This window comes from Scyliorhinus canicula, chromosome 18, assembly GCF_902713615.1.
Source record: "Scyliorhinus canicula chromosome 18, sScyCan1.1, whole genome shotgun sequence".
NCBI classification, from domain to species: domain Eukaryota; kingdom Metazoa; phylum Chordata; class Chondrichthyes; order Carcharhiniformes; family Scyliorhinidae; genus Scyliorhinus; species Scyliorhinus canicula.
The window spans coordinates 109,658,946-109,681,721 of record NC_052163.1 but is presented as its reverse complement, the minus strand read 5'-3'; the positions used below and the strand labels follow the sequence as shown (position 1 = coordinate 109,681,721).

The window sequence follows — 22,776 nt, the reverse complement described above, 5'->3', positions numbered from 1 at the left end:
CAGTGATCACGGGTGAGGGGTCAGTGAGCACAGGAGTGATAGGTCAGTGAGCACAGGGGTGAAGGGTCTGTGAGCACAGGAGTGAGGGGTCAGTGAGCAGAGAGGGTGATGGGTCAGTGAGCACAGGGGTGAGGGGTCAGTGAGCACAGCGGTGAGGGTTCAGTGAGACAAGGGTGACGGGTCAGTGAGCACAGGGGGTGATGGGCCAGTGAGCACAGGGGTGAGAGCTCAGTCAGCAGAGGGGGTGAGGGGCCAGTGAGCACAGGGGCTTTTGACAAATTTGAGTTGGTTGTATTTATTAAGAATAATTATTTTTCCAAGTGTCAAGTCATGGTGACGTGGAGCATTGTCTCTGAAGGTTTCTTATCCATCGATGGTAGCCTGTCCTATAGTGACTGAGTTTACCCCTCACCTCCACCGAACAGGCTTTACATTGGGGAGGAACAGGAGGAGAGAAGAGCAGTCAATGGTTTATAATGGGAATGTAAGAGGGTCGGTGAGATGACAGAATGAAAGGATTTTGAGATTGGGGTGCTTCAGGGAGAGACCCGAGGCACAATATTCAACCTGCAGGGGCACAGACACTGCCAGTGAACTCCCCACCCCCATGTAGCCTCCACCCTACCCACCCAGCCCCCCATACCAAACCCCAAACCCGCAGCCCACTACAACCAACCCTATGCAGTAAGCCCCCAACCTCCCCAGGATCCCACCACATGTTGCAGTTGTAGTTGGATTGGGCTGATGGTGCACGATAAAAGCCCAGGTAGAGTTCTTGCCTCCGAGGGGGCCAGTCTGAGGCTGGAGAGACTTCAGCAGGTCCATTCTATACATCACTGCCCCATCACCCTACTGAAAATTCACTACTCCTCCATATCCCCAAGTATTCCCTCATTCATCAGCCCACTCCTCACCCTCCAAGCCCCTGAAATACCCCCCAAACCCCACACGCCCTAAACCCACACCCTACCCTTGAGGTACCACACCCTTAACACCCCAAATTCCCCATAGAGCACCCCAAACCCCTCAGCCCCTTCGCACCCCTCCCTTCCTCAACTCCCATAAACCCTCGAAAGAACTGTGCCCAGTGAATTCTGAACCCTCTACTCTCTTCCCTGAACCCCCAACACTCACCGCTTACCCCCTAAACACCCCACTCCACACCCACATATCACCCTGTACCCCCATCACTCACCCCCTACTCCCTAAACACCCCACTCCACACCCACATATCATCCTGAACCCCCATCACTCACCCCTTACTCCCTAAACACCCCACTCCACACCCACATATCACCCTGAACCCCCATCATTCACCCCTTACTCCCTAAACACCCCACCCCACACCCACATATCACCCTGAACCCCCATCACTCACCCCTTACCCCCTAAACACCCCACCCCACACCCACATATCACCCTGTACCCCCATCACTCACCCCTTACTCCCTAAACACCCCACTCCACACCCACATATCACCCTGAACCCCGATCACTCACTCCTTACTCCCTAAATACCCCACCCCACACCCACATATCACCCTGAACCCCCATCATTCACCCCTTAATCCCTAAACACCCCACCCCACACCCACATATCACCCTGAACTCCCATCATTCACCCCTTACCCCCTAAACACCCCACTCCACACCCACATAATTACCCTATAAACCCAACACACGCCCCTCACCATCCTGAACTCCTAAATGGTCCCTGAAACTCAAGCCCCGAACTGCACCGGCTCCCTCTCCAACCCCAGCTACAGTCTGTATAACTATGTGAGGTGTGAGGGTCTGACTGAACCTCTCTGACATTTACGATCTTTCTGGAACTTTCTCCCAGGCCTATGAACGTGCAGCCAGTGATGAGGTGATGTTTATTACCCAGTTAGTGAAGAAGCTGCTGATGGTCATCGCCAGGCCGGCTCGACTCCTGGAATGTTTGGTGAGCTTCAAACCTGCATCACGTTGATTACAAAACAAAATTGAACAACACTTACCCTGAATAAACAGTGACTCTGTACAGTTACACAGAGAGTGATCCTTACCCTGAATAAGCAGTGACTCTGTACAGTTACACAGTGAGTGACCCTTACCCTGAATAAACAGTGACTCTATACAGTTACACAGTGAGTGACCCTCACCCTGAATAAACAGTGACTCTGTACAGTTACACAGTGAGTGATCCTTACCCTGAATAAACAGTGACTCTGTACAGTTACACAGTGAGTGATCATCACCCTGAATAAACAGTGACTCTGTACAGTTACACAGTGAGTGATCCTCACCCTGAATAAACAGTGATGTGGAGATGCCGGCGTTGGACTGGGGTGAGCACAGTAAGAAGTCTTACAACACCAGGTTAAAGTCCACCAGGTTTGTTTCAAACACGAGCTTTCGGAGCACGGCTCCTTCTTCAGGTGAGTCACCTGAAGAAGGAGCCGTGCTCCGAAAGCTCGTGTTTGAAACAAACCTGTTGGACTTTAACCTGGTGTTGTAAGACTTCTTACTGAATAAACAGTGACTCTGTACAGTTACACAGTGAGTGATCCTCACCCTGAATAAACAGTGACTCTGTACCGTTACACAGTGAGTGATGCTCACCCTGAATAAACAGTGACTCTGTACAGTTACACAGTGAGTGATCCTTACTCTGAATAAACAGTGACTCTGTACAGTTACAGTGAGTGATCCTTACCCTGAATAAGCAGTGACTCTGTACAGTTACACAGTGAGTGACCCTTACCCTGAATAAACAGTGACTCTGTACAGTTACAGTGAGTGATCCTTACCCTGAATAAGCAGTGACTCTGTACAGTTACACAGTGAGTGACCCTTACCCTGAATAAACAGTGACTCTGTACAGTTACACAGTGAGTGATCCTTACCCTGAATAAGCAGTGACTCTGTACAGTTACACAGTGAGTGACCCTTACCCTGAATAAACAGTGACTCTGTACAGTTACACAGTGACTGATCCTTACCCTGAATAAACAGTGACTCTGTACAGTTACAGTGAGTGATCCTCACCCTGGATAAACAGTGACTGTACGGTTACACAGTGAGTGACCCTTACCCTGAATAAACAGTGTCTCTGTACGGTTACATAGTGAGTGACCCTTACCTTGAATAAACAGTGACTGTACAGTTACACAGTGAGTGATCCTTACCCTGAATAAACAGTGACTCTGTACAGTTACACAGTGAGTGATCCTTACCCTGAATAAACAGTGACTCTGTACAGTTACACAGTGAGTGATCCTCACCCTGAATAAACAGTGACTCTGTACAGTTACACAGTGAGTGATCCTCACCCTGAATAAACAGTGACTCTGTACAGTTACACAGTGAGTGATCTTAACCCTGAATAAACAGTGACTCTGTACAGTTACACAATGAGTGATCCTTACCCTGAATAAACAGTGACTCTGTACAGTTACACAGTGAGTGATCCTTACCCTGAATAAACAGTGACTCTGTACAGTTACACAGTGAGTGACCCTTACTCTGAATAAACAGTGATCCTGTACAGTTACACAGTGAGTGTCTCTTGCCCTGCCTTAGGTGCTTATTTGAGTTATGGTCTAATCATTTTTCTGGACTTTTGTGGCAGGAGTTTGACCCTGAAGAGTTTTATCACTTATTGGAAGCAGCAGAGGGACATGCAAAGATTGGGCAAGGAATAAAGACAGATATACCACGATACATCATCAGTCAGCTGGGCTTGACCAAGGATCCACTCCAGGGTAATATTGTGTTTTCCGATTTTCTCTCTGGGATGTCTAATTGATTATTTTCTACGACATGTTTAATTCCTTTATACATTTTTTTTCACCGATCCTCACTCACTATTATTGGAGTGTTTTTTATTTCAGTTATTACGTGTACTCAGTTTACTTCTATTTCCAACTTTATCCAGACATTTTTCAATTGGACGGTTTAAACTCAATTTCCCCGCAGTCTTCTGATTTTCAGGATGTGAGTAAGCATAATTATCCTTTTTCTTTTGCAATGTCATTGTTTTTGATGATGGGAAGTAGCAATGTTGATCTCGTAAAGAGGGGCAATATAATACATGAGAGGGTTAATGGTACATGGCAAGGAGACAGAATGTTTTTTGTTTGAATAACAGGCCAGAACACACAGTCTAGGCCAATAGCCCAGGGAGTACTGAGGGAGAGCCGCACTGTCAGAGGGTCAGTACTGAGGGAGAGCGCACTGTCAGGGTCAGTACTGAGGGAGAGCACACTGTCAGGGTCAGTACTGAGGGAGAGCGCACTGTCAGAGGGTCAGTACTGAGGGAGAGCGCACTGTCAGGGTCAGTACTGAGGGAGAGCGCACTGTCAGAGGGTCAGTACTGAGGGAGAGCGCACTGTCAGAGGGTCAGTACTGAGGGAGAGCGCACTGTCAGAGGGTCAGTACTGAGGGAGAGCGCACTGTCAGAGGGTCAGTACTTAAAGAGTGCGGCACTGTCAGAGAGTCAGTACTGAGGGAGTGCTGCACTGTCAGAGGGTCCGTACTGAGGGAGTGTACTGAGGCAGCACGGTAGCCTTGTGGCTAGCACAATTGCTTCACAGCTCCAGGGTCCCAGGTTTGATTCCAGCTTGGGTCACTGTCTGCGTCGAGTCTGCACATCCTCCCCGTGTGTGCGTGGGTTTCCTCCGGGTGCTCCGGTTTCCTCCCACAGTCCAAAGATGTGCAGGTTAGGTGGATTGGCCATGATAAATTGCCCTTAGTGTCCAAAATTGCCCTTAGTGTTGGGTGGGGTTACTGGATTATGGGGATAAGGTGGAGGTGTTGACCTTGGGTAGGGTGCTCTTTCCAAGAGCCGGTGCAGACTCGATGGGCCGAATGGCCTCCTGCACTAAATTCTATGATATCTATGACAAGAGAGTCAGTACTGAAGGAATTATGCACTGTCGGAGGGTCAGTGCTGAAGGAGTGCTACATTGTCAGAGAGTCAGTACTGAGGGAGTGCTGCACTGTTAGAGGGTCAGTACTGAGGGAGTGCTACATTGTCAGAGAGTCAGTACTGAGGGAGTGCTGCACTGTCAGAGGGTCAGTACTGAGGCAGCACTAAAGTGTCAGAGCATCACTACTGGGAGAGCTCTGCACTGTCAGAGAGTACCGAGGAAGTGCCGCACTGTCAGGGAGTCAGTACTAAGGTGACGTTGCACTGTCAGAGGGTCAGTACTGTGGAAGTGCAGCACTGTCAGACAGTCAGTACTGAGGGTGCGTTGCACTGTCAAAGGGTCAGTTCTGAGGGAGCGTTGCACTGTAAAAGGATCAGTACTGAGGGAATGATGCACCGGTGGAGGGTCAGGACTGAGGAAGTGCCCCACTGTCAGAGAGTCTGTACTGGGAGCGTTGCACTGCAAGAGGGTCAGAACTGGGGGAATGCATACATGATGCACTGTCAGAGGGTAAGTGTTGAAGGAGCACTACACTGTCAGAGGGTCAGTACTGAGGGAATTCTGCACTGTCAGAGGATCAGTACTGAGGAAGTGCTGCACTGTCAGAGGGTCAGTGCTGAGGGAGTGCCACACTGTCAGAGTGTCAGTACTGAGGGAATGCTGTACTCTCGGAGGGTCAGTACTGAGGGAGCGCCGCACTGTCGGAGGGTCAGTACTGAAGGAGTGCAGCACTGTCAGAGGGTCAGTACTGAGGGAGTGCTGCACTGTCAGAGAGTCAGTGCTGAGGGAGTGCTGCACTGTCAAGAGGGTCAGTACTGAAGTCAATGCTGCACTGTCAGGGTATCAGTCCTAAATGAATCCAGCACTGTCAATGGGACAGTATTGAGAGAGTGTGGCACTCTCAAAGTGTCAGTTCTGAGAAAGTGTCAGAGCATCAGTATTGATGCACAGTCGGAAGGCCAGTGCTAAAGGAGTGCTACACTGTCAGAGGGTTAGTACAGAGGGAGTGCTACACTATCAGAGGGTCAGTACTGAGGGAGTGCTACACTGTCAGAGGGTCAGTACTGAGGGAGTGCTGCACTGTCAGAGGGTCAGTACTGAGGGAGTGCTACACTGTCAGAGGGTCAGTACTGAGGGAGTGCTGCACTGTCAGAGGGTCAGTACTGAGGGAGCACTGGACTGTCAGGGGGTCAGTACTGAGGGAGTGCTGCACTGTCAGAGGGTCAGTACTGAGGGAGTGCTGCACTGTTAGAGGGTCAATACTGAGATTGTGCTGCACTGTCAGAGGGACAGCACTGAGATTGTGCTGCACATTCAGGGTTAGAGGAAATTCTGCTCTATCTCATTTTTCTTGCGAGACTTCTTTCTATCTGCCTTCTAAGGTAATTGGAAGTGATCATTTGGCACCAATGTTCCCAGAATGAGTGGGTTCCTAAATTCTCCTGGCTAATATTCACATCATATGGGTGCTTGCTGTGTATAATGTGGCAACTTAATCTCCTTCTCCAGTGACATCCCTTCAAAAACACTTCATTGTTTTGGGATGTCTCGAGATGAAGGAAGACAACAGAACAGGACGAGGGCTAACGGAACCGAGTGAGGGGGAGAACAGGACCCACCGAGGGTCAACGGGACAGGACGAGGGGGCAACAGAACAGTGCAGGAGGCAACACCAAGATAAGGGGGTAACAGCACAGGGTGGGAGATAAACAGAACAGGGTGAGGGGGTAACAGAATTGGGTGATTGAGTAACACAGGACAGGAACAGCAGAACAGCAAAGGGGCAACATCCGGGCGAGAGGGACATCTGAGCTGGGTGAGGGGGCCAGTGAACAGATTGAGGAGGCAGCAGAACGAGGCAAGGGACCCTGGTAATCAGTGGGTTTGGCGTTGCTTTCTGAAGTTTCTCATGACGCCAATTCCACATTTTTTGCTGAATCTTTGATAAAGGGAGAATGATCATTTTTAATTCAAAAAACGTTATTTCATCAGAACCGAGCAGCTTCCATTCCAACACGGAGAAAACCCAGTGAGAACGATTTTGAGACCATTAAGCTGATCAGTAATGGAGCATATGGGTAGGTCAAAGACTGGTGCCCGTCAAATCCTTTCCCTTGAGAAGTTGCAGCGAGTTGGCGTGAATGAGTGTTTAACCAGACATTTGTGCCCCCTATAGAGCAGTGTACCTTGTCCGACACACAGAAACAAGACAGCGATTTGCCATGAAGAAGGTCAACAAACACAACCTGATCCTGAGAAATCAAATCCAGCAGGTGTTTGTCGAGCGTGACATCTTAACGTTTGCCGAGAACCCGTTTGTTGTCAGCATGTATTGCTCCTTCGAGGCTAGGCGCCACCTCTGCATGGTGATGGAGTATGTGGAAGGTAGGGCTGGAGAGTCACAAGTAGTGAAGGTTATTTCCCAAAATTGTGATCTTATATCTATTACTATAACTTGGGCCTGTGACCCAAGGGGGGAAATGAATCATCATTAAAGGTTTGTTTAGTCACAGACGTTTGTATCTATTGGAGTTACTGGATTCATATGGGTTATACAGCAGTGAACTAATGTACTGACCTCGAACCTGTGCTACTGATTTTAATTAACTCAGCTCCATTGAATCTATACAATCCATGGAAATTGATGCATTTTATACAGTCACAAGTTCACACCAGCCTGCCTGGCCAAGGCCACCATGCCAAGGAATGACAGCAGAGGCAAGAATAGACAAACACGTCACCGTTAAAAACCACTTCTTCATCACAGATCCCACATCCTGCCGAGCCGACTCCAACCTACCACGCCAACACTGGTCACTCCTCAACCGTTTCCCCACTGGCCAAGGCCTTTGTGCAGCAAATCGGGAAAAGTGAGGCCTTGCAGGGAGTCCGGACTGTAACTGCGGTGCACCCCAATCAATGACTCATCATTGAAGATGGCCCCCTGACAAAATCCAGTGGAGCGCTCAGAGAGCTCCATTTAGCCACTGCGGAAGCTATTACCTGGCTTGGTCATTGCTGCACACAGTGAAAAAAGAACAAGTTTAATACATTTAAATACACTGACCGTGAAATGGTGTGGTGTAAGTGGACACTACAAGGTGGAGTTATCGGGGAAGACTGTTGCCAGCTTTGACAAAGAGTCATCCAGTTCCCATACCGGCCTCCCCGAACAGGCGCCGGAATGTGGCGACTAGGGGCTTTTCACAGTAACTTCTTTGAAGCCTACTTGTGACAATAAGCGATTATTATTATTATAGGCTGTTAGCAGAAATGTCATAATAATAATCTTTATTAATCACAAGTAGGCTTACATTAACACTGCAATGAAGTTACTGTGAAAAGCCCCCAGTCGCCACATTCCGGCGCCTGTTCGGGTACACTGAGGGAGAATTCAGAATGTCCAATTCACCTAACAAGCGTGTCTTTCGGGTCTTGTGGGAGGAAACCGGAGCACCCGGAGGAAACCCACGCAGACACGGGGAGAATGTGCAGACTCCGCACAGTCACCCAAGCCGGGAATCGAACCTGGGACCCTGGCGCTGTGAAGCAACGGTGCTAACCACTGCTACCGTTAGTTCTTTACCCTCTCCACAGATGCTGTCAGACCTGCTGAGATTGTCCAGCATTTTTGTTTCAGATTCCAGCATCCGCAGTAATTTGCTTTAATCTGTTGCCAGGTAGCTGGGGGAATGGTGACTAACTAGACAATGCGGGTGGGTTATGTGGGGTAGCCCAGGAATGTCAGTGAGGTTTAATTGCATTCACCGTGCTACAGGGTAACGCTGTGGGGTCCCGGGTTCGAATCCCACCATGGCAGATGGTGAAATTTGAATTCAATAAGAATCTGAAATTAAAAGTCCAGTGGTGGCCATGAAACCCTTGTCAATCGTTGTGAAAAGCCATCTGGTTGACTAATGTGGTTGACACTTAACTGCCCTCTGAAATGGCCCAGCAAACCACTCAATTTGAAGGGCAATTAGGGATGGACACTAAGCGCCGGCCCAGCCAGCGACGCCCACATCTTGTTTCCAGGTAGAGGCCATTCATTGGGACTTTACTTGAGGATATTTAAGGAAATGCTTACTGAAACCAGGAGCGGTTGAGTTGGGAGGCGGAAGCTTATGATCAATCGCTGTAAATAAATATAAGCCTGAGTAAAGATTGCCTCCAGCACCATCCCTCACCAACTGGCTTTATGGACTGTAACATACCTGGGGCTGGATTCTCCCCTACCCGGCGTGACGGAGGGTCCCGGCTTAGGGGAGTGGCGCCAACCACTCAGGGGTCGGGCCTCCCCAAAGGTGGGGAATTCTCCCCACCTTTGGGGGCCATCCCCGCGCCGGAGCGGTTGGCACCAGAAGACTGGCGCAAATGTGGGTTTCTCTTCCGCTTCCGCCATGGCGGAGGCCGTGGTGGCCGTGGAAGGAGAAAAAGTGCACCCAGGGCACTGGCCCGGAGTCTGAGCGGGGGCCCCGATCGCGGGCCAGGCCACCGTGGAGGCACCCCCCGGCGTTCGATCGCCCCCCCCCCCCCCCCCCCCCCCCCCCCCCCCCCCCCCAGGACCCCGGGGCCCGCTCGCGCCGCTGATCCCGCCGTTACAGAGGTGGTTCAAACCTCTGCGGCGGGAGAGGCCTCCCAGCGGCGGGACTTCGGCCCATCGGGCCGGAGAATCACCGCAGAGGCCTCGCCGAACAGAGTGGCAAGATTCCCACCACCGCCACTTCCCGGGTGGCGGACAATCTCTGCCACGGCGGGGGCGGGATTTTCGACGGCCCCAGGCGATTCTCCGACCCTGCTGGGGGTCTTCAATGGATGATTCACAGAACTTGTTCAGGGCTGAACATTGCAAATTGAAAAATACATGAATAGGATGGGAATAGAGGACCCCGGAAGTGTAGAAGATTTTAGTTTAGACGGGCAGCATGGTCGGCGCAGGCTTAGAGGGCCCAAGGGCCTGTTCCTGTGCTGTACTCTTCTTTGTTCTTAGGCTGAGGTAAGAGATTGAGAGATATGGGGCTGGATTCTCCGATTCACGGCCTGCAAAATAGTTCCCCCCCCCTTTCGGCCGGCTCACGCACTCCGGACCAGGCCCCCACAATACCCTCAGCCCAGAATAATGCCCCCCCCCCCCCCCCCCCCCCGCCCGCGGATCATCCCACCCCCGACTGTGGCGACGCTGGACTGAGTCTGCAGCCGCCAGGCCGAGATCCCGACGGGTGAGCCCACACAAGACCCACGCCGAAGGGAACTCGGCCGCTCTGGGGCGGAGCACCGGGTTGGGGGGGAGGGGGGGCTCAAGACGTGGGGCAGCGTGCTCACAGAGTACGCCGCCTTGGAGGGGGCGGAGCATCGCGAAAGCGGCTCCACCCCGATTTGATTGGGAATTTTGATTCTCTGGCCGTTCGCCGAATGCGATTTCGCCATTGGCGACCCGAGAATCCAGCCCATGAGATTCAAATTCACTGCATTTAACAGACTTGACTGTAGCGACTGACAAAACATTTTCACCGTTCCCACCATCACCATTGTAACCTCAGTGAAAACACATTAAAACTTTGTAAAAGGCAAATCACTGAGGTATGGCACGTCGGTATAGTGATTAGCACTGCTGCCTCACAGTGCCAGGAACCCCGGTTCAATTCCAGCCTCAGGTGACTGTGCGGAGTTTGTACGTTCTCCCTGCATCTGAGTGGGTTTCCTCCGGGTGCTCCGGTTTCCTCCCACAGTGCAAAGATGTGCAGGTTAGGCGGATTGACCATGATAAATGACCCCTTAGTGTCCAAAAGGTTGGGTGAGGTTGGTTTACGGGGTTAGGTTGGAGGAGTGAGCTTACGCAGGTTGCTCTTTTGAAGGGCCGGTGCAGACTCGATGGGCCGAATAGCCTCCTTCTGCACTGGAAATTCTATGATTCTATGATTCTTGTGCTCAGGACACCAGTAGTGCATTGGTATTTACAAAACATATCGTGGTGCTTATTAGGAGGGACATGGGTCAAAATCTGACACCAATCACAAAGGGAGGTATCAGCTGAACACAATCTTGGTCGACCTTAAGGTGCATCGTAAACGAGAAGAGAGAGGCAAAGCGGTTTAGGGCAGGAATCCCAGAGTCTGGGGCCCAGCCTCTGAATAGTGACATAATCAGCAATGTTGCAGTGAGCAATATTGGGATATGCAAGGTACCAGCACTGGGTTTGACTGCCTCTGCTCTGTGTCAATTAGGTGGAGACTGTGCCAATCTCCTGAAGAATATTGGTCCCCTGCCTGTTGACATGACCAGAATGTACTTTGCAGAAACAGTTCTGGCCCTAGAATATCTCCACAACTATGGCATTGTGCATCGGGACCTGAAACCGGACAAGTAAGGAATGTTTTGCAAGCTTCACGAAGCATCTGTTATAGACAAGGATTGCCTCCATGTTCCACCCGCTCCCAGTTAGGGATGTTATTTATATCCACTTCCAGATTTGACATGTATTGCAGCTGTAAATAAATGGTTTTAACAAACTACAGTTTGAACAGTTTAATTTGGGAGCATAGCGAAGCCTCGAAGCCCCTGTCTCCCCCCCTACACCAGCTGTCACACCGACCCCTCCCCCCACAGCATATATCCCTTTTCTGCATTGACTATCCCTCCCCATATTAAATCCCTCCATATCTACCCTCTTCCTCACCCCAAAACCCCTCCGTTCATACTAAAGACCCCACCTCCCACAGTGCACCCCTCCTTCACACTCACCGCTACCCATCACACTGACCACTGATTTCCCCAGAACTGATAATGTTCATCCTGTACTGACGGCTACTACCCCTTCCACCAATCCATACATGGGGTTAGAGTTAGACATCCTGCCAGCTGGAGTTTCTAATGTACTGAAGAGATGTTGTGAAGGGTTGAATGGTCAGTTAGTGATGACCATTTGCTTTGCTTTCAGCCTGTTGATCACCTCGATGGGTCACATTAAACTGACCGACTTTGGGCTGTCAAGGGTTGGATTGATGAACATGACTACCAACCTGTATGAGGATCACATTGAGAAGGACACCCGGGAGTTCATTGATAAACAGGTAAGTGGGGGTGAGAGGGGGTTGAGAGGGTGTTGAAAACTGCTGGGGTTAGAAACACAACGGGGTCAGTGAGTGCAAGTGGTTGGCATGTGGGATCTTCAGATGGTGTTGGGGTTGGTGAGAGGAGACATTGGAGGGCAGGAGGCAGATGCCAGGGGACACTGAATAGGATTGGATTAAAGGGTAAAATGTTTGGCTACCAGGGGGTATTGGCGGGTGGAGGGTCAAAGACGGGGGTAGGATGAAGATTTGAATAGTCAAAGGACAGGGGAACTTTTGCCACTCTATTTTGAGATCAGGTGAGTGTGGTTGGATGGGCAGGATAGATAGATTGGCCATGGAAAATTGCCCCTTGGTGTCCAAAGATGTGGGGCGCGATTCTCCGCTCCCCACGCCGGGTGTGAGAATCACGGGAGGGCCGGACGACTGATTTCACGCCCCCCTGGTACCCCCCGCGATTCTCCCACCCCCCGCTCGGAAGAATCGCTGCTCGCCGTTTTTCACGGCGACCGGCGATTCTCCGGCCCGAGCGGCCTGCCGTTCGCGACCGGTTCACGACGGCGGCAACCACACCTGGTCGCTGCCGACGTGAACATGGGCGCCAAAGGCCCGTTTGAAGCTTGTGGGGGGCGGACGTGCTCGGGAGGGGACTGGCCCGCGATCGGTGCCCACCGATCGTCGGCCGGCGTCTAAAATCGACGCAATCTTTCCCCTCCGCCGCCCCGCAAGATCAAGCCGCCACGTCTTGCGGGGCAGCGGAGGGGAAGACGGCCACCGCGCATGCGCGGGTTTGAGCCGTCAGCCGATGTGACGTCAGCCGCGCATGCGCAGGTTGGAGCCGGCCAACCTGCGCATGTGCGGCTGACGTCACATAGGCGCCGCCGTCGCGTCATTCTCCTAGCCCGCCGGGTGGGGGTGAATACGGTGAGAGGAGCAGCCTCCGAGGCCGTCGTGAAACTCGGCCGTGTTCACGACGGCCTTCCCGATTTTTCCCGGGAGTGGAGAATTCCGCCCGTGGAGTTACGGAGATGGGGCAGGAGATTGGGTCTAGGTAGGGTGCTCTTTCAGAGGGACAGTGCAGACTCAATGTGCCGAATGGCCTCCTTCTACACTGTAGGGATCGTGTGGCTATGTTTGATGATACTTCTTTGTGTTTTTTCACAGGTTTGTGGGACTCCCGAATACATTGCTCCAGAAGTGATCCTCCGACAGGGATATGGCAAACCTGTGGACTGGTGGGCTATGGGCGTCATTCTGTTTGAATTCCTGGTCGGTTGTGCTCCATTCTTTGGGGAGACACCAGAAGAGCTTTTTGGACAAGTGGTTAGTGGTAGGTTGCATTGGTGAATGAATACGGAATTTCCAGAATGCAATGGAGAAGGGACCTCCCCCCCCCCCCCCCCCCCCCCCCCCCCCCCCCTCTCTCCCTCCCCCACACCCCCCTGCACCCGCAACGCTTGCTGGGAGTGAATCGGGAAGAGAAATTGTAAATTATTTTAAAATTGTAAAAAAAAAGCAAATACTAAGATGAACTGAGACTTACCAGTAAGGGGGGAGGGGTCGTCGGTGGGTCGGAGAATCACCCGGGGCTGGCGTCAATCCCGCCCCGGTCGGCGGGCCCCCTGCGGTGATTCTCCGGCCCGCGATGGGACGAAGTCCCGCCACTGACAGGCCTTTCCTGCCGGCGTGGATTAAACCACCTACCTGACCGGCGTGGGGGGGGGTGGGGGGCGCGGGGCGATCTGACCCTGGGGGCTGCCCCCGATCACGGGCGGGCCTGTGCCGTGGGGGCACTCTTTTTCTTCCGCCTCCGCCATGGTCTTCACCATGGCGGAGGCGGAAGAGATCCCCTCCCCTGCGCATGCGCCGGTATGACGTCAGCAGCCGCTGACGCTCCGGCGTATGCGCGTACTTACGCCGGCCGGCGAAGTCCTTTCGGCCCCGGCTGGCATGGCGCCAAAGGCCGTTCACGCCAGCTGGCGGAGTGGGAACCACTCCGGCGCGGGCCTAGCCCCTCGATGTGAGGGCTTGGCCCATAAAGATGCGGAGAATTCCGCACCTTTGGGGCGACCTGACGCCGGAGTGGTTCACGCCACCCCGACACGCCGGGACCCCCCCCGCCCTGCCGGGTAGGGGAGAATCCGGGCCCGGATATCTAATACAGTATTAAAGAGAATACCTTGCTTTTTAAAAAATTTATAATGTCCAATTATTTTTTTTTCCAATTATGGGGCAATTTAGTGTGGCCAATGCACCTACCCTGCACATCTTTTTGGGTTCTGGGGGTGTGACCCAGGCAGGCAGTGGTGTCCAATGTGAGGTGATTGGGTCCTGAGTGAGATGACCTGGGCAGGAGGTATAACCAGGACAATAGAAATGAAATCCAGTTATTGGTGTGTTGCAGATGAAATCATCTGGCCAGAGGGAGAAGAGATACTTCCCCCCGAAGCCCAGGATCTCATCAGCAGGTTGTTGAGGCAGAATCCTCGTGATCGCCTGGGGACAGGTAAGAGCTCGTCGTCCCATGTTTAAGAGCAACTCAAAAGGGTTTGTCAATTTCCAAAGATACTTGGAGCTTGTGGCAAGATACTGAAGTACTCTAACTCTTGATTGACCCTTGTCTGTCCCTCAACCCCTCCCCGTGACCCTTGAGTCGCCTTGCCCTGTCCTTTGGCCATTACACAAATGTTGGCGATTTGTCCAAATGTAAATTAATATTCCTCCTCCGCCTGGTTCCCCCATTAAATACCAACAAATCACAGGATAACAGAATCTTTCCCGTGCAGAAGGAGACCATTCGACCCAATGGGTCTGCACTGGTTCTCTGAAAGAGCATTTTACCAGGTCCACAGCCCTGCGTGATCCCTTTTGGTAATCAGAGATTGCGATCCACTCTCTGCAAACTAGATTTCTATGTGGAAGGGGCTTGAGGCTGGATGCCTTCCCTGATGTAAGATTCACTCCTCTCTCCTGAGGTGCGGTGTCCATAACTAAATTGAGTTACCCCAGGTGAGATCGGAGCAGAGCTCTGTACATAACTTCTGACCCTTTGTAAAACAAACCACTTGAATTAAACGCCAACATTTTATCATTATTTTTGTTATTAGGTTGGGACAGGTTGGGGGTTCGGGACTGGGTGGGGGTTGGGGTGGAGGGAGTTAGGACTGGGTGGGGGTTGGGGTGGAGGGAGTTGGGACTGGGTGGGGGTTGGGACTGGGTGGGGGTTGGGGTGGAGGGAGTTGGAACTGGGTGGGGGTTGGGACTGGGTGGGGGTTGGGACTGGGTGGGGGTTGGGGTGGAGGGAGTTGGGACTGGGTGGGGGGTTGGGACTGGGTGGGGGTTGGGACTGGGTGAGGGTTGGGGTGGAGAGAGTTGGGACTCGGTGGGGGTTGGGGTGGAGGGAGTTGGGACTGGGTGGGGGGTTGGGACTGGGTGGGGGTTGGGACTGGGTGGGGATTGGGGTGGAGGGAGTTGGGACTGGGTGGGGGTTGGGACTGGGTGGGGATTGGGGTGGAGAGAGTTGGGACTGGGTGGGGGTTGGGACTGGGTGGGGATTGGGGTGGAGGGAGTTGGGACTGGGTGGGGGTTGGGACTGGGTGGGGATTGGGGTGGAGAGAGTTGGGACTGGGTGGGGGTTGGGTGGAGGGAGTTGGGACTGGGTGGGGGTTGGGGTGGAGGGAGTTGGGACTGGGTGGGGGTTGGGGTGGAGGGAGTTGGGACTGGGTGGGGGTTGGGGTGGAGGGAGTTGGGACTGGGTGGGGTTGGGGTGGAGGGAGTTGGGACTGGGTGGGGGTTGGGGTGGAGGGAGTTGGGACTGGGTGGGGGTTGGGACTGGGTGGGGATTGGGGTGGAGGGAGTTGGGACTGGGTGGGGGTTGGGACTGGGTGGGGTTGGGGTGGACGGAGTTGGGACTGGGTGGGGGTTGGGGTGGAGGGAGTTGGGACTGGGTGGGGGTTGGGACTGGGTGGGGGTTGGGGTGGAGGGAGTTGGGACTGGGTGGGGGTTGGGACTGGGTGGGGTTGGGGTGGAGGGAGTTGGGACTGGGTGGGGTTGGGGTGGAGGGAGTTGGGATTGGGTGGGGGTTGGGGTGGAGGGAGTTGGGACTGGGTGGGGTTGGGGTGGAGGGAGTTGGGACTGGGTGGGGGTTGGGGTGGAGGGAGTTGGGACTGGGTGGGGGTTGGGGTGGAGGGAGTTGGGACTGGGTTGGGACTGGGTGGGGTTGGGGTGAAGGGAGTTGGGACTGGGTGAGTGTTAGTGTTACATAGGGGATAGGACATCTGGGGTGGGCCTGGGTTGGGTGTGGGGCTGTGTGGGGGATGGGATTGGTTGGTGGATTTTTCCCTCCATATGCTGTCTGATTTCTGTTTTCTGGTATTTAGGTGGGGCGCTTGAGGTAAAACAACATATTTTCTTTCTACAACTGGACTGGAATGGATTATTGCGACAGAAAGCGGAGTTCATCCCTCAGCTGGAGTCTGAGGATGACACGAGTTACTTTGACAGTGAGTACAAAAGTCAAAACGCAAAACCCTCAAAATAAAATTGGGTGGCACGGTCGCACAGTGGTTAGCACTGCTGTCTCACAAACCCAGGGTCCCATGTTCAATTCCGGCCTCGGGTGTCCCTCTTTGTGGAGTCTGCACGCTCTCCCTGTGTCTGCGTGGGATTCCACTGGGTGCTCCAGTTCCCTCCCACAATCCAAAGATGCTCAGGTTAGGTGGATTGGCTACTCTAAATTGCCTTGAAGTGTCTAAAAGTTAGGTGAAGTTACTGGGTTCTGGGGGTAGGGTGCAAGGTGGGCCTGGTTAAGGTGCTCTTTCGGAGGATCTGTGCAGATTCGATGGGCCGAGTGGCCTCCTTCTGCAGGGATTCTACGATGCAAATCACAGAAGAGCAGTTACTCATTCATTACTAAGAAAAGAACAAAGAAAATTACAGCACAGGAACAGGCCCTTCGGCCCTCCCAGCCTGCGCCGATCCTGATCCTTTATCTAAACCTGTCGCCTATTTTCCTAGGATCTACTTCCCTCTGTTCCCCGCCCGTTCATATATCTGTCTAGATGCATTTTAAATGATGCTATCGTACCCGCCTCTACCACCTCCGCTGGCAAAGCATTCCAGGCACCCACCACCTTCTGCGTAAAAAACTTTGCATGCACATCTCCCTTAAATATTCCCCCTTTCACCTTGAAATCGTGACCCCTTGTAATTGACACCCCCACTCTTGGAAAAAGCTTGTTGCTATCCACCCTGTCCATACCTCTCATAATTTTGTAGACCTCAATCAGGTCCCCCCTCAACCTCCGTCTTTCCAACGAAAACAATCCTAATCTACTCAACCTTTCTTCATAGCTAGCACCCTCCATACCAGGCAACATCCTGGTGAGCCTCCTCTGCACCCGCTCCAAAGCATCCACATCCTTCTGGTAATGTGGCGACCAGAACTGCACGCAGTGTTCCAAATGCAGCCTAACCAAAGTCCTATACAACTGTAACATGACCTGCCGACTCTTGTACTCAATACCCCGTCAGATGAAGGCAAGCATGCTGTATGCCTTCTTGACCACTCTATCGACCTGCGTTACCACCTTCAGGGTACAATGGACCTGAACTCCCAGATCTCTCTGTACATCAATTTCCCCCAGGACTCTTCCGTTGACCATATAGTCCGCTCTTGAATTAGATCTTCCAAAATGCATTACTAGCAGTGAATTGTTGGTGTGGGATGGTGCCCTGCCGGTCGCCCCAAGAATTAATGTCACTGTACCCAGTGATTATCCCAAGTTTCACTGTGTCTAGTGGTTAGCCCAGTGCCAGTGTCCAGTGATTCTCCCCAGTTTCACTATGTCCAGTGATTAGCCCAGTGTCAGTGTCCAGTGATTCTCCCCAGTTTCACTGTGTCCAGTGGTTAGCCCAGTGTCAGTGTCCAGTGATTCTCCCCAGTTTCACTATGTCCAGTGATTAGCCCAGTGTCAGTGTCCAGTGATTCTCCCCAGTTTCACTGTGTCCAGTGGTTAGCCCAGTGTCAGTGACCAGTGATTCTCCCCAGTTTCACTGTGTCCAGTGGTTAGCCCAGTGTCAGTGACCAGTGATTCTCCCCAGTTTCACTATGTCCAGTGATTAGCCCAGTGTCAGTGACCAGTGATTCTCCCCAGTTTCATGGTGTCCAGTGATTAGCCCAGTGTCAGTGACCAGTGATTCTCCCCAGTTTCATGGTGTCCAGTGATTAGCCCAGTGTCAGTGTCCAGTGATTCTCCCCAGTTCCCTGTGTCCAATGACTGTCCCAGTTTCACTGTGTCCAGTGATTCTCCCCAGTTTCACTGTGTCCAGTGATTAGCCCCAGTTTCACTGTGTCCAGTGATTAGCCCAGTGTCCAGTGATTAACCCCAGTTTCATGGTGTCCAGTGATTAGGCACGGTTTCACTATGTCCAGTGATTATCCCAGTGTCAGTGTCCTATGATAATCCCCAGTCTCACTGTGTCCAGTGATTATCCCCAGTCTCACTGTGTCTAGTGATTATCCCAGTTTCATTGTGTCCGGTGATTATCCCGGTCTCCCTGTGTCCAGTGATTATCCCAGTTTCATTGTGTCCGGTGATTATCCCGGTCTCCCTGTGTCCAGTGATTATCTCCAGTTTCACTGTGTCCAGTGATTATCCCAAATCTCACTGTGTCTAGTGATTATCCAGTTTCACTATATCCAGTGATTGCCTCTAGTCTCAATGTGTCCAGTGATTATCCCCAGTCTCACTGTGTCCAGTGATTATCCGAGTTACACTGTGTCCAGTTATTATCCCAGTTTCACTATATCCAGTGATTGCCTCTAGTCTCAATGTGTCCAGTGATTATCCCAGTTTCCCTGTGTCCAGTGATTATCCGAGTTACACTGTGTCCAGTTATTATCCCAGTTTCACTGTGTCCAGTGATTGTCCCAAATCTCACGTGTCCAGTGATTATCCCAGTTTCCCTGTGTCCAGTAATTATCCCAGTCTCACTGTGTCTAGTGATTATCCAGTTTCACTATATCCAGTGATTGCCTCTAGTCTCAATGTGTCCAGTGATTATCCCCAGTCTCACTGTGTCCAGTGATGTTCTCCAGTTCCCTGTGTCCAGTGATAATCCCCAGTCTCACTGTGTCCAGTGGTTGTCCAGGTCTCACTGTGTCCAGTTATCTCCAGTCTCACTGTGTCCAGTTATCTCCAGTCTCACTGTGTCCAGTTATCTCCAGTCTCACTGTGTCCAGTGATTATCTCCAGTCTCACTGTGTCCAGTTATCTCCAGTCTCACTGTGTCCAGTGATTATCTCCAGTCTCACTGTGTCCAGCTATCTCCAGTCTCACTGTGTCCAGTGACTATCCCCAGTCTCACTGTGTCCAGTTATCTCCAGTCTCACTGTGTCCAGTGACTATCCCCAGTCTCACTGTGTCCAGTGATTATCTCCAGTCTCACTGTGTCCACTGATTATCCCAGTTTCCCTGTGTCCAGTGATTATCCCAGTTTCCCTGTGTCATGTGATTATCCCAGTTTCACTGTATCCAGTGATTATCTCCACTCTCCCTTTGTCCAGTGATTATCTCCAGTCTCACTGTGTCCAGTGATTATCTCCACTCTCCCTTTGTCCAGTGATTATCTCCAGTCTCACTGTGTCCAGTGATTATCCCAGTTTCCCTGTGTCCTGTGATTATCCCCAGTCTCCCTGTGTCCAATGATTATCCGGGTCTCACTGTGTCCAGTGATTATCCGGGTCTCACTGTGTCCAGTGATTATCCCGGTCTCACTGTATCCAGTGATTATCCCCAGTTTCCCTGTGTCCAGATTATCCCCAGTCTCCCTGTGTCCAGTGATTATCCCAGTTTCCCTGTGTCCAGTGATTATCCCAGTTTCCCTGTGTCCAGTGATTATCCCAGTTTCCCTGTGTCCAGTGATTATCCCAGTCTCCCTGTGTCCAGTGATTATCCCAGTCTCACTGTGTCCAGTGATTATCCCCAGTCTCCCTGTGTCCAGTTATTATCCCAGTTTCACTGTGTCCAGTGATTATCCCAGATTCACTGTGTCCAGTGATTATCCCAGTTTCTCTGTGTCCAGTGATTATCCCGGTCTCACTGTATCCAGTGATTATCCCAGTTTCACTGTATCCAGTGATTATCCCAGTTTCACTGTATCCAGTGATTATCTACAGTCTCACTGGGCGGGATTCTCCGACCCCCCCGCCAGATCGGAGACTCGCCGGGGGCCAGTGCGAATCCCACCCCCGCCAGCCGCCGAATTCTCTGGCTCCGGAGATTCGGCAGAGGCGGTAATCGTGCCGTGCCGGTCCGCAGCCGTCGCAGATGCTACCCCGGCGATTCTCTGGCCTGCGATGGGCCGAAGTCCCACCTGTTCTTTGCCAGTCCTGTCAGCGTAAATTAGACTAGGTCCCTTACTGGCGGGACGTGGCAGTGCATGCGGGGTCCTGGGGGGCGCGCGGGTCGATCTGGTCCCAGGGGGTTGGCCCCACGGTGGCCTAGCCCACGATTGGGGCCCATCGATCCGCGGGCGGGCCTGTGCCGTGGGGACATTCTTTTCCAATGCACCGGCCATGTCAGCCTCCGCGATGGCTGACATTTAGGTGAAACCCCCCCTGCGCATGCACGTGGATGACGTCAGCAGCCGCTGATGCTCCCGTGCACGCGCGGACCCGCGCTGGCCAGCGGAGTTCCTTCGGCAGCGCCAAAGGCCTTCCACGCCGGCCGGTGGGGTCCAAACCTTTGGGGCGGGCCGACGCCGGAGTGGTTCACGCCACTCCTTCCCACCGGGACCCCCCGCCCAGCCGGGTACGGGCGAATCCCGCCCACTGTGCCCAGTGATTATCCTCCAGTTTCCCTGTGTCCAGTTATCCCCAGTCTCACTGTGTCCAGTTATCCCCAGTCTCACTGTGTCCAGTTATCCCCAGTCTCACTGTGTCCAGTTATCCCCAGTCTCACTGTGCCCAGTTATCTCCAATCTCACTGTGTCCAGTGATTATCCTCAGTCTCACTGTGTCCAGTGACTGTCCCCAGTCTCACTTTGTCCAGTGATTATCCCGGTCTCACTGTGTCCAGTGATTATCCCAGTTTCACTGTGTCCAGTGATTATCCTAGTCTCACTGTATCCAGTGATTATCCCAGTCTCACTGTGTCCAGTGATTATCCCCAGTCTCCCTGTGCCCAGTGATTATCACAGTCTCCCTGTGTCCAGTGATTATCCCAGTTTCCCAGTGTCCAGTGATTATCCCAGTTTCCAACGGTCCAGTGATTATCCCAGCTTCCCAGTATCCAGTGATTATCCTAGCCTCCATGACCAGTAATTAGTCCGTCTGGACATGGGTGCAGTAATTATATTCATGAGGATCGATTCATGGATCACTGTGTAAGATTTTCAATGTGTTTATGCAGCTCGCTCAGAGAAGTATCAGCATTTTGCATCAGAGGAGGATGAGGACACGAATGATGAAGACTCATCTCTGGAGATTAGACAGTTTTCATCTTGTTCACACCGATTCAGTAAGGTATGGCAGTACAACATTAGTGAAGATCCGTTGGTCTATTCAGGGAGTGCTGCACAGTCAGAGGGTCAATACTGAGGGAGTGTTGCACTGTCAGAGGATCAGTAGTGAGGGAGTGCTGCACTGTCAGAGGGCAGTACTGGGGGAGTGCTGCACTGCCAGAGGGTCAGTACTGAGGGAGTGTCGCACTGTTAGAGGGTCAGTACTGAGGGAGTGCTGCACTGTCAGAAGGTCAGTACTGAGGGAGTGCTGCACTGTCAGAGGGTCAGTACTGAGGGAATGCTGCACTGTTGGAGGGTCAGTGCTGAGGGGGTGCTGTACTGTCTGAGGGTCAGTACTGAGTGAGTGCTGCACTGTCGGAGGGTCAGTACTGAGGGAGTGCTGCACTGTCAGAGGGTCAGTACTGAGGGAGTGCTGCCCTGTCAGAGGGTCAGTACTGAGAGAGTGCTGCACTGTAAGGGAGCAAATACTGAGAGCTCACGATTAATTAATGGCCTCATAGTAAAGTATTTGCCAGGTAAGACTGATTATAGCATGTTTTAATTGGACTTTTAGTTCTCAGACTCAAAAACGTGGGTCTGTAACTAGTATCTTAAACTTATACAAAAACAAATAATGTATCACTCAACTTCTTCCTGTTATGAGGGTCTTGTACAGGGAAGAAAGGTTGAACTGGTTCGGTACACCCAATGGGGTTTAGAAGAATGGAACATGATCCTCTTGTAACATATGAGATCCTGAGTGGATTCGATAGGGTGCACGTGGTGAAGAGGTTTCCTCTTTTGGGAGTTTAATAATAAGGGGATGTGCTGTTTCAGATGGAGATGAGGAGAAATTATTTCTCGCCAAAGGGGATGGAGCATAAAATGAGGATGGCTTGCTATATAGGGCGTTGTTGAGGTCCGCCCAGGGTACTGGATACAGTTTGGTCACGTTATTTCAAAAGGGAGTTAACTTGCATTGGAGGCAGTTCGGAGAAGGTTCACTGGGCTGATTCCTGGGGTGAAGGGGTTGCCTTATGAGGAAAGGTTGACCAGGTTGGGCCTATACTCATTGGAGTTTAGAAGAATGAGAGGTGGGACCCGTTCGAACCGACTCGTCGCAGCGCTCCCGAGATTTGCGATGCTCAGGACGCCTCGCGAAATCTCGTTTGATCTCGCGAGACGTTGCAACCTGGATCTTGCCCCCACTGGGCGGGATCCAGATTTGCATATTTAGTGAGCGGTTAGGCTCACTTTAAAGATGTTGCCGCTGGATTCTCCAAAAGCCC

The 22,776-nt window shown here is 52.2% G+C and overlaps 1 protein-coding gene across 2 annotated transcripts in view; it reads left to right on the top strand.

The window, feature by feature from the left end:
* Nucleotides 1-22,776, top strand: part of LOC119953077 (microtubule-associated serine/threonine-protein kinase 3-like) — a 119,461-nt gene that overhangs the window by 65,112 nt on the left and 31,573 nt on the right. For both annotated transcript variants that reach the window (XM_038776900.1, XM_038776899.1), the window contains 11 exons: nt 1,844-1,945; nt 3,614-3,746; nt 3,920-3,978; nt 6,906-6,991; nt 7,090-7,298; nt 11,138-11,276; nt 11,851-11,983; nt 13,148-13,313; nt 14,388-14,489; nt 16,363-16,485; nt 21,397-21,509. In XM_038776900.1, the coding sequence (XP_038632828.1) occupies nt 1,844-1,945; nt 3,614-3,746; nt 3,920-3,978; nt 6,906-6,991; nt 7,090-7,298; nt 11,138-11,276; nt 11,851-11,983; nt 13,148-13,313; nt 14,388-14,489; nt 16,363-16,485; nt 21,397-21,509 (1,365 nt within the window). The remainder of the gene's footprint in view (nt 1-1,843; nt 1,946-3,613; nt 3,747-3,919; nt 3,979-6,905; nt 6,992-7,089; nt 7,299-11,137; nt 11,277-11,850; nt 11,984-13,147; nt 13,314-14,387; nt 14,490-16,362; nt 16,486-21,396; nt 21,510-22,776) is intronic.